At 55.2% G+C, this 13,214-nt stretch overlaps 1 protein-coding gene across 3 annotated transcripts; it reads left to right on the top strand.

The window, feature by feature from the left end:
* Positions 1–5,330: 5,330 nt before the first annotated feature.
* Positions 5,331–13,192, top strand: POLD2 (DNA polymerase delta 2, accessory subunit). 3 transcript variants are annotated; one of them, XM_007187716.2, is made up of 11 exons: positions 5,331–5,434; positions 6,719–6,992; positions 9,807–9,928; positions 10,093–10,216; positions 10,504–10,618; positions 10,783–10,981; positions 11,272–11,352; positions 11,490–11,647; positions 11,851–11,978; positions 12,478–12,579; positions 12,932–13,192. In XM_007187716.2, exons 1-11 carry the CDS (start codon positions 5,354–5,356, stop codon positions 13,090–13,092), a joined length of 1,545 nt encoding a protein of 514 aa, XP_007187778.2. In that variant the 5' UTR covers positions 5,331–5,353; the 3' UTR covers positions 13,093–13,192. The 3 variants fall into 3 exon arrangements, with proteins under 3 accessions (XP_007187778.2, XP_057405700.1, XP_057405701.1); XM_057549717.1 differs by having other exon boundaries at positions 12,886–13,192; XM_057549718.1 differs by lacking the exon at positions 5,331–5,434 and adding an exon at positions 5,472–5,896 and having other exon boundaries at positions 12,886–13,192.
* The last annotated feature ends 22 nt before the right edge of the window (positions 13,193–13,214 follow it).

Below are 13,214 nucleotides of genomic sequence, written 5' to 3'. Positions count from 1 at the left end.
GCTGGCATCAGATCAGAGAACTGCAGACAGGAGATGACTGCTGTGCTCCCAGCTTCATGGCCCTCCCGTGGTTCCCATCCGTTCCCAAACCCAGTCCTCCAACCTCCCACCAATGCTGTGTCTCCCTGATACTGATATCCAACTAATCAACTACCTTTGGTGTTTGTTTGTTTTTTAAATTTTATTTATTTATTTATTTGGCTGGGTGGGTCTTTGTTGCTGCGCGCAGGCTTTCTCTAGTTGTGGCGAGCGGGGGCTACTCTTCGTTGCAGTGCACAGGCTTCTCACTTGTAGTGGCTTCCCTTGTTGCGGAGCATGGGCTCTAGGTGTACGGGCTTCAGTAGTTGTGGCATGTGGACTCAGTAGTTGTGGCTCGTGGGCTCTAGAGCGCAGGCTCAGTAGTTGTGGTGCACGGGCTTAGTTGCTCCATGGCATGTGGGATCTTCCCGCACCAGGGCTCGAACCTGTGTTCCCTGCATTGGCAGGCGGATTTTTTTTTTAAATTAATTAATTAATTTATTTATTTATATTTTTTTGCCGCGTTGGGTCTTCGTTTCTGTGCGAGGGTTTTCTCTAGTTGCGGCAAGCAGGGGCCACTCTTCATCGCGGTGCGTGGGCCTCGCACTGTCGCAGCCTCTCTTGTTGCAGAGCACAGGCTCCAGGCGCGCAGGCTCAGTAGTTGTGGCTCATGGGCCTAGCTGCTCCGTGGCATGTGGGATCTTCCCAGACCCGGGCTCGAACCCATGTCCCCTGCATTGGCAGGCAGATTCTCAACCACTGCGCCGCCAGGGAAGCCCAGCAGGCGGATTCTTAACCACTGCGCCACCAGGGAAGTCCCCCTACCTTTGGTTTAAGTTGGCCACGACCATGTGATACACCTGACCTTCACTGAACTGCAGCTGGGTCTGCCCGACTTGGGGGCCCGGATGTCATTTCAGGCCTCAGTCCCCTGCAGGGTGTACCACCCCACATCCATGAGGGTGGCCACCATCTTGGTCTTATGCCCACTGTGCCTTGAGCCAGGTTTCTCATGACCAAAGAATGGCTGAAAGCATCCTGGCTTTCAGAGTCCCCCACCTCACCTCCCAGATTTCCCCGTCTGGGCCCTCTACCTCCAGGCTCACTAGTCCTGCTCCATTGGGCCTTCCCCTTTGCTCTGGCTCTTCCTCTGCTCGCCCTGCTCCACTGTGGCTCCTGGGCTGCCCCGGCCAGCGATGTGACCCCGTCCTATGCACCCTGCCACGTGGCTCAGACACCAAACCAGCCTGTCTCCTACTGTGGCCTGCTGTGTCCTCTAAGTGACACTCCTGTCTTTCTGGGGAAGCCAAGGGCCACCTAGTCTGCCAGGTGTGTATCCAGTTCTGCTCCCACTTCATACCACTCAAGTACAAAAATGTTTCAATACAATGGTGATAACTTTTCTTCATTTCATGTTCATTTCTTCATGTTTCTATGGAAGAAACAACTTTTTTTCAAGTATCATTGTCAAGAAATTCAATCTTGCCCTTAGACCATATAGGAAATGGGGAATGTTCATACAGTGTTCAGAGAGTTACTGTTTTTGCTTGTTTGATTTCTGCACTGCCTACTTACACTGCTGAGACCTTTTGTGAATCCAAGGACACTACCCACAGAGTAAAAGGCAACCCAGGGAATGGGAGAAAATATTTGCAAATCACATATCTAATAAGGGATTCATATCTGGAATATATAAAGAACTCCTAAAACTCAACCCCCAAAACCCAACCCAATTTTTAAAAATGGGCAAAGCACTTGAATGAAAATGTCTTCAAAGATATACGAATGGCCAACAAGCACATGAAAAGATGTTCAACATCACTAATCAACAGGGAAATGCAAATCAAAACCACAAGGAGATACCATGTCACATCCATCAGGACGGCTTCTATCAAAAAGCCCCCAAAGGGCTTCCCTGGTGGTGCAGTGGTTGGGAATCTGCCTGCCAATACGAGGGACATGGGTTCGAGCCCTGGTCTGGGAGGATCCCACATGCCGTGGAGCAACTCAGCCCGTGCACCACAACTACTGAGCCTGTGCTCTAGAGCCCACGAGCCACAGCTACTGAAGCCCGCGTGCCTAGAGCCTGTGCTATGCAACAAGAGAAGCCACCACAATGAGAAGCCCGTGCACCACAATGAAGAGTAGCCCCCGCTCACCGCAACTAGAGAAAGCCTGTGCGCAGCAGCGAAGACCCAATGAAGCCAAAAATAAATAAATAAAATAAATAAATGTATATTTTAAAAAAACACCCCAGAAAACAAGCGCTGGTGAGGATGTGGAGAAATTGGAACTCTTGTGCATTCTTAATGGGAATGTAAAATGGTACAGCTGCTGTGGAAAACAGAATGATGGTTCCTCAAAAAATTAAACATAGAAATACCATTTAATCCAGCAATTCTATTTCTGGGTATATAGCAAAAAGAATTGAAAGCAGGGCCTCAGACAGATACTTGTACACCCACATTCTCAGCAGCATTGTTCACAATAGCCAAAAGATGAAAACAACCCAAATCAGTGTCCATCAATGGACGAATAAACAAAATGTGTTCTATACATACACTGAATTATTGTTTGTCCATAAAAAGGGATGAAATTCTGATACATTCTGCAACATGGATGTACACTGAAGATATTTTAATGAAAATAAGCCAGATACAAAAGGACAGATATTGTATAATTCCATTTATATGAGATACCTAGAATAGGCAAATTCACAGAGACATAAAGTAGATTAGAGGTTAACAGGGGCTAGGGTAGGGGGAATGGAGAGTTATCATTTAGTGGATACACAGATTCAGTTGGGGATCATGAAAAACATCTGGAGATGGACAGTGGTGATGGTTGCACAGCAATGTGAATATACTTAATGCCAATGAACTGTACACTTTATAATGGTTAAAATGGTCAATCTTACGTTATATATATTTTACCACAATTAAAAAAATTTTTTTAATAAAAACACATTAGTGAGCATCATAGAAGGCCCTCTCCCTGTAATGCCATTCCACCCAGCCCTTGTTTTCAATGGAAACTACTACTTATTTGAGGGGCCCAATCCCAAAGACACCACTTCAGCCTTTTGGGACCCCTCTGCTCTTTTATATACCTACATACTTCACTTAAGAACATGTTTGGGCGACTTCCCTGGTGGCCCAGTGGTCAGGACTCTGTGCTTCCAATGCAGGGGGTGCGGGTTTGATCCCCGGATGGGGAACTAGGATCCCACATGCCACACAGTACTGCCAAAGAACAAACAAACAAAAAAACATGTTTCGTTTCATGTTCAGAAAATCCAAAGTGGGGAAAACAAATTAGGGGTTCCTTTTCTAAAATAAAATAAGAAGTTAGCAATTGCTGGTCCTGGTTCAGTAGCTAAGTGGTATCCGGGTTGGCATCTTTGCCGGACACTACCAGGCACTGTATTCGCTACAGAAAGAACGGGGAAAGGCGGTAGGCTGTGCCCCTCCTTCTTATCACAAAACCGGATTTCTCAGAAACCCAACCTTCCCCCCGCCCCGCCCCCATCCCTGCCAGACTTCCCCTACGTCTCTGCCAGACCTGATCTCATCATCACCCTTGGCTGCCAGGGAGGCTGGGAAAGTCAACACTTACGCCTTTCCATCCTTGCAGACAGCCAGGGGAAGAGAGTTAGGGAAGGATGTCCCGCCCATGGAAGCACACCCACTTGTCCACAGCCCCCCCTTTCCCAGCCACCATCATTCCTACAATGACTGTTGCCTCCGGGTCTGTCCCACACCCCCTCACCTGCCCCAAGTGCGTGCCTGACACAGGCCTGCCAGTAGCCGACCTCAGTGGAGAGGCTGCCCAGCTTCATGTCTGAGTAGGAGTATCAGGCAGGTGGGTTCCAATTCCAGCCCCCGGCTCCCTGGCTATGTGACCCTGTGCAACTATAAATCTTTCTGTAAAACGGAGATCATAGTACCTGCCTCACAGGGCTATGGTAAGACTCAATAAGATAATGCTCTTGAGACACTTCGCACATTACATGCCCCGCCCCCCCCGAAAAGTGCTCATCTATTCATTCAACAAATACAGGCTGAACTGGGAGTCTCCATGTGCCAGGCACTGTGGTAAGTGAACTAGACTAGCTTCCCGCACATCCTCTGAAGGCAGACTTATCCAATCCAGTCCAATTGGATGTTTGACAAATGTCTGAACGGCAGGGACAAAAGTGAAGTAATGGGTAATTAGATGGGCAGTTCAGCTGACCTGCATGTGCAGAGGGCCAGCACACATAAATGTCAGGGCTGAGTCACGCTGCCTCAGAGTGAATCCTAGTTGTTACTCACTAGCCGTGTGACCTCTCAGTGCCTCAGTTTCCTCATCTTCAAAGGGTTATTGGAGGATTAGCTGAATTTGTATGTGTCAAGAATTTAGAACAGTGTCAGGTCCATAGCAAGGGCTTTTATGTGTTATCCATAACTATTATCTACTTTGTTGTGGAGACAAGACTGGAACTTGGGAAACAGATGCAGAGTGAACCAGCAGAACAGCATGTGCTAAAGAGACTGAATCCCGGCACTGGTGGGAGTGCAGAGGAAGCGTCATGGGGAAGGGCCACTCGGGCTCGCTTAGGAATTCCAAGCGATGTGGATTGGTGGAGATGTGGAAAAGAGCCCCGACGAAGTGCGGGACGGCACAAGAAATCCTTGGTGGGTAGGGAGGAGTGTGGATGACGAGAGGCAGTGAGGACAACAGAGACCAGGGAGTGTTGGGTGCAGGCTGGCAGGGCTGTTGGCCCCGTGCGGAGGGCCTCAGACAGCCAGTCTGCTTCCCTGACCCTAACTCTAAGCCCTCCCCCGCTGTCCTGGATCCCAGTGCCCGGCCCTGTCCTCGGACCTGCGGCAGAGTAACCGCTCCCCTTGGGCGGTGCAACCATCGTCCTCAGCCCTCCCACCGTCCACCGCAGAGGCGGGCACCCAGCGGGGTCCTGGGGTGGTGCAAGGGGCGCCAACTCTCGGGAAGGCGCAGCGACCTCAGGGACAGGCCTCCGGGAAAGGCCGGGTCGGGGCGTCACGGCGCACACGCGTGCACACCAGTCCCGAAACTGCAACCCCGCCCCGCGTTTCCCTTGGAATCGGGGGCGTGACCCCGCGCACGCGCAGAGCTCAGGGGCGGGGCGCGCGTCAGTGAACGGGGCGGGGCGCGGCTGTGGGCGAGCCCTGGGTGGGGTGATTAGCATGTGGAGCGCGCCGTCATTGGCGGGATGCAGCGTGGGAGGGGCGAAGCTCGCGGAGTGGCGGGAGGCGGCGCGCGGCGGCGGGCGGTCCCCGCGATGATGAGCATGGTGGAACACGCGGTGACTGGTGGGATGCCTCTGTGGGCGGGGCAAGGCGCACGGATTGGCGGGAGATGGCGCGCGGCTGTGGGTGGGGACGCGGCGTGCGGCGAGGTGAGTGGGGTGTCGCTTCCCCGGGCCGCGTGGATGCTTTGGGGGGCTGGCTCTTTGGGTGTCCTCGCGTGGCGGCGGGTTAAGAGGCATCTCGTGAGGGAGGTCTGAGCAGGCTCTCTGCTGTATCCCCTAAGACGGCCCCAGGGTGCGGGCCGTGGCCGTGGCCTGAGGATTCAGGCCGCGGGGCTCCTTCGAGACTGCGGCCAGAGCGCTGCCCCCGCTCTGCACTTTGGGGCAGAAAGTTGATTCAGATACCGTCCCAGCCCAGAGCTGTTCTATAGGGACAGAATTCAAGCCACCTAATAGCTGTGCTAAAAAGGCGGGAGGAAGAAATCGGTTTTAGTGCCACGTCTTTTTTAACCCATTCCATGCAAACTATTATCGTCCCTGTACGCATGTAAAGAAATGACTGAGCTGCTCCACGCACTGATCTTGGAACCTGCTGTGGATCTGACGTCTACAGTACGTCTCAGTGGGGCTCCGGGCTGCTTCTGGAAAGTGGGCTCGGGTGCTGATACCTCTGCTCTCCTGGAGCTTTTATTCTAGTCAGAGGAGGCAGACAATAAACTTAAAATGTATTGTTTGTTGGAAGGTAAATGCCATGGAAAACAATAAACACTGGAGGAGAAGAAGTGCCAGGGGAGGGTTGCAGGTGGAGAAGGTGAGGTTTGAGCAGACTTGAGGGACCTGAGGGAGAAGAGCAGGTCTCCTGGTGGGGGGACAGGAGGGCAGGACCAGTGGGGCAGATCTCATAGGCCACGGTAGGGACTTAGGGTTTTATTCCGTGAAATGGGGAACCTTTGGAGGGTTTCGAGCAGAGAAGTGACTGATTTATGTTTTGTTTTATTTATATTTTTAATCATAGGCTAATTATTTTATGGTAGGCTTGTGTAATAATAAGGCTGGCCTCATGCCTTGAGATGGGGCAGGTGCCAGGGAGCTGGATGGAGGCAGATGAGGAATTCCATTTGGGGCATGGAATTTGAGACCTTGATAATTGTCCAGGTTGAGGTGTGGAGCAGGCAGTGGACGCTTGAGATGGGTTTGGAGAGCTCCAGGTGGGAGAAGCATTTCCTAGCTTTCCTCATCTCCCTTTTTGCAGGTTACAGGGTGAGACACTGGTATCCACCATAGTCGAGTTCCAGGTGCTGTTCTGGCCGCAGTCTGGTGTGCACTACAAGTCTCCCCCACCCTCAGTGCCCTGTGGGTGCGGTGCAGCCACGCGAGGGACGCGGCTGCCATGCAGGTTGCAGGGATTGCAGGACTGCGTTTGTGTTTTTTCAGGGACCACCTCCTCCCTGTCCCGGCCACAGCGGTCCGGACACATCAAGCACGGACATGTTTTCTGAGCAGGCTGCCCAGAGGGCCCACACTCTGCTGTCCCCACCATCAGCCAGCAACGCTACCTTTGCCCGGGTGCCCGTGGTGACTTACACCAACTCCTCGCAGCCCTTCCGGCTGGGGGAGCGCAGCTTTAGCCGGCAGTATGCCCACATTTATGCCACCCGCCTCATCCAGATGAGGCCCTTCCTGGTGAGCCGGGCCCAGCAGCGCTGGGGTAAGTAATGAGTTTGGGGAAGTGCTTCTGGGTTTGTTGGGCACGAATCTCCAGACCCTTAGGGTCATCTGTCTTTCCTAATCAAGTGGCCCAGGCAGTGCAGGCCTTTTTCTTTTTCTTCCCCATTTCTTCCTTGGTGATCTTTCCTGCTTTAAGTTATTCGTGATGAAGCAGGACCCCCACCACCTTCAACTTTTGGGTGATGCCCCATCACCCCATTGTTACTATTTATAAGAGTGGCTTTCTGGGACTTCCCTGGTGGTCCAGTGGTTCAGACTCCTCGCTTCCAATGCAGGGGGCATGGGTTCGATCCCTGGTTGGGGAACTGCGATCCCACGTGCCTCACTGTGCAAACAAACAAACAAACAAAATTCCAAAACAAAAAGGGTGGCTTTCCACGTAGTTTTCAATTCATCTGTTATGTCTTTAAACTGAAATTTTGTGGGTGAGATCGTGTCTTTTTCATTTTTATTGCCTGCCCCCCCGCCCAGCACCAGGCTTGCTGGGTCTCAGCCCAGGTTGCACATTGGAACCACTGGGAAAGCTTTGGGAAGCACTGGCTCCCAGGCCTATCCCATTCCACCAGGTCAGCTGGATTGACTCTGGTTTTATTATAGGCAGCCAGGAGAACACGTGACCCGATCTCCTAGCTACATCATCATATTAGAGATGTTTTCTGTTTTCTTTACTGCAGGCAAAAGTGTTATTCACCTTTTCTCTGCCACATAAGAAGGGTCTCCTTCCTCTGGCTCCCAATGCCTTTCGCTCACTTTCCTTGAAGTCCTCGAGGACACCCTCCTCGAGCCTAAGGTCAATGTCATCTTTTAGATTCTTTACAGCAGCATCTGCTGTGGTACCAGGTTTCTCTTCTTCTTCTTCTTCTTTTTTTTTAAATTAATTTTTGTTGGAGTACAGTTGCTTTACAATGTTGTGTTAGTTTCTACTGTACAGCAAAGTGAATCAGCTACACGTATATACGTATCCGCGCCAGGTTTCTCTTCTAACAAAGCTGCCCAGTGGCAGAAAGCAGCCATTTTATTCTGTTCACAGAGTGGAGCCCACGATGAATGGGGCCTTGGCTGGGTGATTGACAGTAGGCAGCATCATTCACTCACCACGTGGCTTCTCTGCGTGGCCAGGCTTCCTCCCCAGAGCTCAGTCCATCTCAGAATTCATCCCTCTCCACTCACAAGTTTCCTGAACACCTCAAGCCCTTTCTTACCTTTGGCTCTCCCTGCGCCTGGCATGCTCTGTCCCCGGCCCACTCTGTCCCCAGGCTTCCTTCACAGCCTCAACTTAAACATCCTGTGCTTCGAGAGGCTGCCTGGGCCAGCAGGGCCTTCTCCGCATCTACTGCCTTCACTCCTGCCTGTTCGCAGCACTTGTCCCAGCGGCAGATCCCGCGTTTCCTGCTCTTGCCTCTCCCTCTGCGCCGGAAGCTCAGCGAGGGCAAGGATGGGCCTTCGGGTTCACTCTCGGTGCTGGCGCATGGCCTGGCGCCCACACTCCGCCCAGATGGACAGATGTCCCGCCCTCAGCACAGGGCCGTGTGGTTCTACCTGGTGCTCACACATGCACACTGGATCTCAGCTGGGTAGCCTCGGGCATGTTCCTTAATCTCTCTGTGCCTCAGTTTCCTCAGCCAGGTGGTGGGGTAATAATATCTCCAATGGCGTGTTGTCGGGGGTGGAAGAATTCCAAGCGCAGGGCTTGGCATGGCCACCTGGGGCTGAGTGAGGGCTTGGTGGACATTGTGGCTTTGGCATCTGTTGTCTCTGTGGGCGTCTGGCATTTCTATCCAGTGCTGGCACCCTCCTTATCTTATTTTGAATTACTCCCCTTCGCTCCCCAGGGCGTGGATCTGTGGGATGTTCCTGGTTATTCCGGGGCAGGAGGGACATGTGCTGGAGTCACCGGGCTAAGGAAAGGGCTGGTCCCGAGTCCACATTATCCCATCACCTCCTGTTAGCGTTTTCTCCAGGCTTGGGGTCTGTACTAACAAACCCTCAGGCCTTCTGGGACTTGGCTCCTCCCTCCTGCCCAGCCGAGTGACCCCTGCATACCACCCCTCTCCCAAGCCTGTCTTCCTGCCCATCCCTAACGCTTCCTGTGTGTTGTTCTCTGGGATCCCAGGCCTTCTGGTGACTCCACAGGGAGCAGAATGGGGCGGGTGGGGATATGAAGTTTGAATTTGGGGTATGTCTGTTTTCAGATGACGAGGCATTTGTGGGGCAGATGAAAGAATCCAAACTCTCAAAGGAAACTGTAATATTGTTAGGGCAGGGCTGTGCTGAGACTTGGCATACCTCTTTCTAAGGATCAGCGTTATAATTTAGGTATAAGTGAAGAAACTCTGCATTAGCTTCCCGTGGCCATTGAAATAAACAACAAAGCCACAAACTGAGTGCCTTCAAACAACAGAAATTGATTCTCTCCCAGTTCTGGAGGCCAGGGGTCCGAAAGCCAGGTGTCGGCAGTGCTGCGCTCCCTCCCGTCCTTCCTTGCCTCTTCAGCTTCTGGTGGTTGCCCCGGCACCGCTGGGCCCGCGGCTGCATCCCTCCCGTCTCTGCCCCGTCTTCACGTCGCCTTCTCTGCATGTCTGCCTCTCTTGCGAGGACACTTGGCATCCAGAGCCCAGGCACATTCAGAGTCCCTCTGTGCCCCTGGGGCCAAGTGATCCTTTAGGTCTAAGGGGTCCTTGCATTTGACGTTCTCTCCCTCCTAGTGGAGGCCAGGGCCCCAGGGCCGCAGTGCTCCGTGGCTGTGAGGGGTGGAGGGGGGCTCGTCTCTGAGCTCATACCCCTCGTGCCGCAGGCAACGGAGTCCTAGTTAAGAAGCTGTGCGAGCTGCAGCCTGGGGAGAAGTGCTGTGTGGTAGGGACCCTCTTCAAGGCCATGCTGCTCCAGCCCTCCATCCTGCGGGAGGTCAGCGAAGAGGTGAGGCCCGCACGGGCTGCCCCCAGAATACTTCCCCGGGGGCACTGATGGGGCCACGTACCTTGGATCCTGGGAATCAGGGCTGGGCCTCTGCCCATGGGGGAGGGGGCACCGGAGCCATAGTGGGCTCTGGCCCCATGACCACTCCCATCTTTGAATTCCAGCACAACCTGCTCCCCCAGCCTCCTCGGAGCAAATACATCCACGCAGACGATGAACTGATCTTGGAAGATGAATTGCAGCGTATCAAACTGGCGGGCACCATCGACGTGGCAAAGCTGGTCACAGGTGGGGAGTGGGGAGCGGGTGGCCCGCACCTCTGGGTGCTGGCGAGCACCTGCATTATTCTTTCAGCCATGGGTTTGGGCTCAGGTGGTGGGTGAGACCCAGGTAGGGGTCAGTTCTTCCCACCTCTGCCCGAAGGCACTTGACTCCAGGAAGCAGATGCCCAGTCCTGAGTCCTCAGTGAGAATTCACCAGCAGAGGAGAGCTGGCTGGTTTTGTCATTTGGGTGCCTGGAAGTGGGTGGTAGCCCCTCGGGCCCCCCTCCTGGGCCTGACCCTGCTGCTCCCCAGGGACGGTCCTGGCTGTGCTGGGCTCTGCAGGAGACAACGGGAAGTTCCTGGTGGAGGACCACTGCTTTGCAGGGCTTGCTCCTCAGAAGCCCACACGCCCCCTTGACACGGACAGGTGAGGAGCAGGGGCCCGGGTCTGGCCAGTGGTCCAGGGGAGTCACATTCGCTGGCCCCTGCTCCCCTGTGGTGGTGACAGAGCCCCACCAGGAGCTCCACACGGCCCTCCTGGGGGACCCCCTGCTTTCCCAGCACCCAGGAAGACCCCGACTTCTCCGGCAGGTTTGTGCTGCTGGTGTCCGGCCTGGGCCTGGGTGGAGGCGGGGGCGAGAGCCTGCTGGGCACCCAGCTGCTGGTGGACGTGGTGACGGGGCAGCTTGGGGATGAAGGGGAGCAGTGCAGCGCCGCCCACGTCTCCCGGGTCATCCTCGCCGGCAACCTGCTCAGCCACAACACCCAGAGCAGGGATTCCATCAATAAGGTATGGCGCGCCCCCGCCTGCATTCAAGCCCCTTCTTCCCCACGGAGGGTCGGGCGCGGGGCCTCGCGGGTCTAGTGACCCAGGAATCTCCTGTGCCTGGGGGCCCGGCCTTGTCCTCAGGCCCTGCTTTCTGAGGGCGGTGGTGGGGGCCTGAGGCCCAGAACTCTTACTGTCCCCCTGCGGGTGGGGCTTTGCTCTGCCCTCAGCCCTGCTGGAGGGGGCTCTGGGTATCCCTTTGATCTAAGCCTCCCTTGGGGCCTGACAGCCTGTGTATGGGCTTCTACTCCCAGGCCAAGTACTTAACCAAGAAGACCCAGGCAGCCAGCGTGGAGGCTGTCAAGATGCTGGACGAGATCCTTCTGCAGCTGAGCGTGAGTGAGCTGGGGGCAGGCCAGGGCTCGGGATCGGGGTCTCTGGCACTGCAGTTGGGCACTGGAAGGTGGGCTCCAGCGGGGTGCGTATGGAGGGAGCTGGGCCCTGCGAGCTCCCCTGCCCCTGTGCCCTCCAGGCCTCCGTGCCCGTGGACGTGATGCCAGGCGAATTTGACCCAACAAACTACACGCTCCCCCAGCAGCCCCTGCACCCCTGCATGTTCCCACTGGCCACTGCCTACTCCACGCTCCAGCTGGTCACCAACCCCTACCAGGCCACCATCGATGGAGTCAGGTAGCCACACTCCAGGCTGACCCCTGGCCTTTTGCCTCGGTGGCACCAGGAGGGGAGGGTTGGGCCCAGGGCTGTGGAGGGCCCACCTGGAGTCGGGCTTGGGACTCCCTGTGAGGGTGCCAGGTGATCTCTGGGCCGGCAGCCGTGGGAGGAGTGCAGACGGTGGCCCCCCGGGGTGGGGTCAGCCGAGCCTTGCCTTGCAGATTCCTGGGGACGTCGGGACAGAACGTGAGTGACATCTTCCGGTACAGCAGCATGGAGGACCACTTGGAGATCCTGGAGTGGACCCTGCAAGTCCGTCACATCAGCCCTACAGCCCCTGACACCCTAGGTACTGGGACTCAGACACGTGGTGTGGAGCAAAGGGCCGGGGAAGGCCAAAGGGGCTCCTATCATGCTCGGAGGGTTCCCAGCCTGGATTTGCACCCAGCAGCCTAGCCGTGACCTGTCTAAGGAAAAGCCCCAAAGCTTGATGTTTGTTTTGGGAGCTACTCTGGAATCTTACGTCTGTTCGTGGCCAAGGCCCTGCTTAGGGCTGAAGGCCATGGGAGCATATTGGGAGCTAGGGCCGGTCAGAGCACTGCACCCTGGCCCGGTGCCTGTCCAGAAGGGCGAAGGCGGCAGCAGCAGAGCACACTGCCCTGCCTCTGGGGCCACGTGGCAATGTCTGGAGATGTTTTTGTTGTGACAGCTGCAGGGCTGCTACAGGGTCACGTGTGTGAGATGGCCCCCCCCCATCCTACACGGGGCAGCCCTACCCCAAGTGTGTAGGTGTCCCCCGCGCTGCGGCTGAGAAGCCCCTCTCTCAGCTGTAGGTCCTCTTTCTCCAGGTTGTTACCCTTTCTATAAAACCGACCCGTTCATCTTTCTGGAGTGCCCTCATGTCTACTTTTGTGGCAACACCCTCAGCTTTGGCTCCAAAATCATCCGAGGTAAGTTTTGTCTGCTGGGGGTCCCAGGCCTGGGCTGACGCGAGTGACACGCTCTCAGCTGGGGCCAAGGTTCAGAGAAAGCCTGTGTTGGAGTGTCCAGGCGCCCACGGGTGGACAGCCCAGGCTCTGCAGGGACTGAAACTGTCCCCACCAGAGCTCATTCTGGTCAGTGTGGCTTTAGCCTTGGACCTTTATGGTGTCCTTGGCCCTTTTCGTTTCTGGTCTCAAGGAGCTTCTGTGGTCCATGCTCCCATGGTGCTGATGGGGGCGCTCCTGTTTACTTCTGGTGACTTCCCTTTGAGACAGGCCTCACCCAGAACCTAAGGTGCGCTCCCACGTGGCTGCTTTGCAGGCCCCGAGGACCAGACAGTGTTGCTGGTGGCTGTTCCGGACTTCAGCGCCACACAGACCGCCTGCCTCGTGAACCTGCGCAGCCTGGCATGCCAGCCCATCAGCTTCTCAGGCTTCGGGGCAGAGGAGGAGGACCTGGGAGGCCTGGATCTGGGCCCCTGACTCACAAAGGCGGCCTTGTCCAGAGAGGCCCCGGCTATTCCTTCCCCGTGGCGTCAGCACCATGGCAGCTTTTGCTTTGTAAATAAACCGTGAGTGGTTACTGGTGTTGAGCTGGGCAGACC

This window comes from Balaenoptera acutorostrata, chromosome 7, assembly GCF_949987535.1.
Source record: "Balaenoptera acutorostrata chromosome 7, mBalAcu1.1, whole genome shotgun sequence".
Classification (NCBI taxonomy): domain Eukaryota; kingdom Metazoa; phylum Chordata; class Mammalia; order Artiodactyla; family Balaenopteridae; genus Balaenoptera; species Balaenoptera acutorostrata.
The sequence above is the reverse complement of the archived record's forward strand: the minus strand, read 5'-3'. Positions and strand labels throughout refer to the sequence as shown.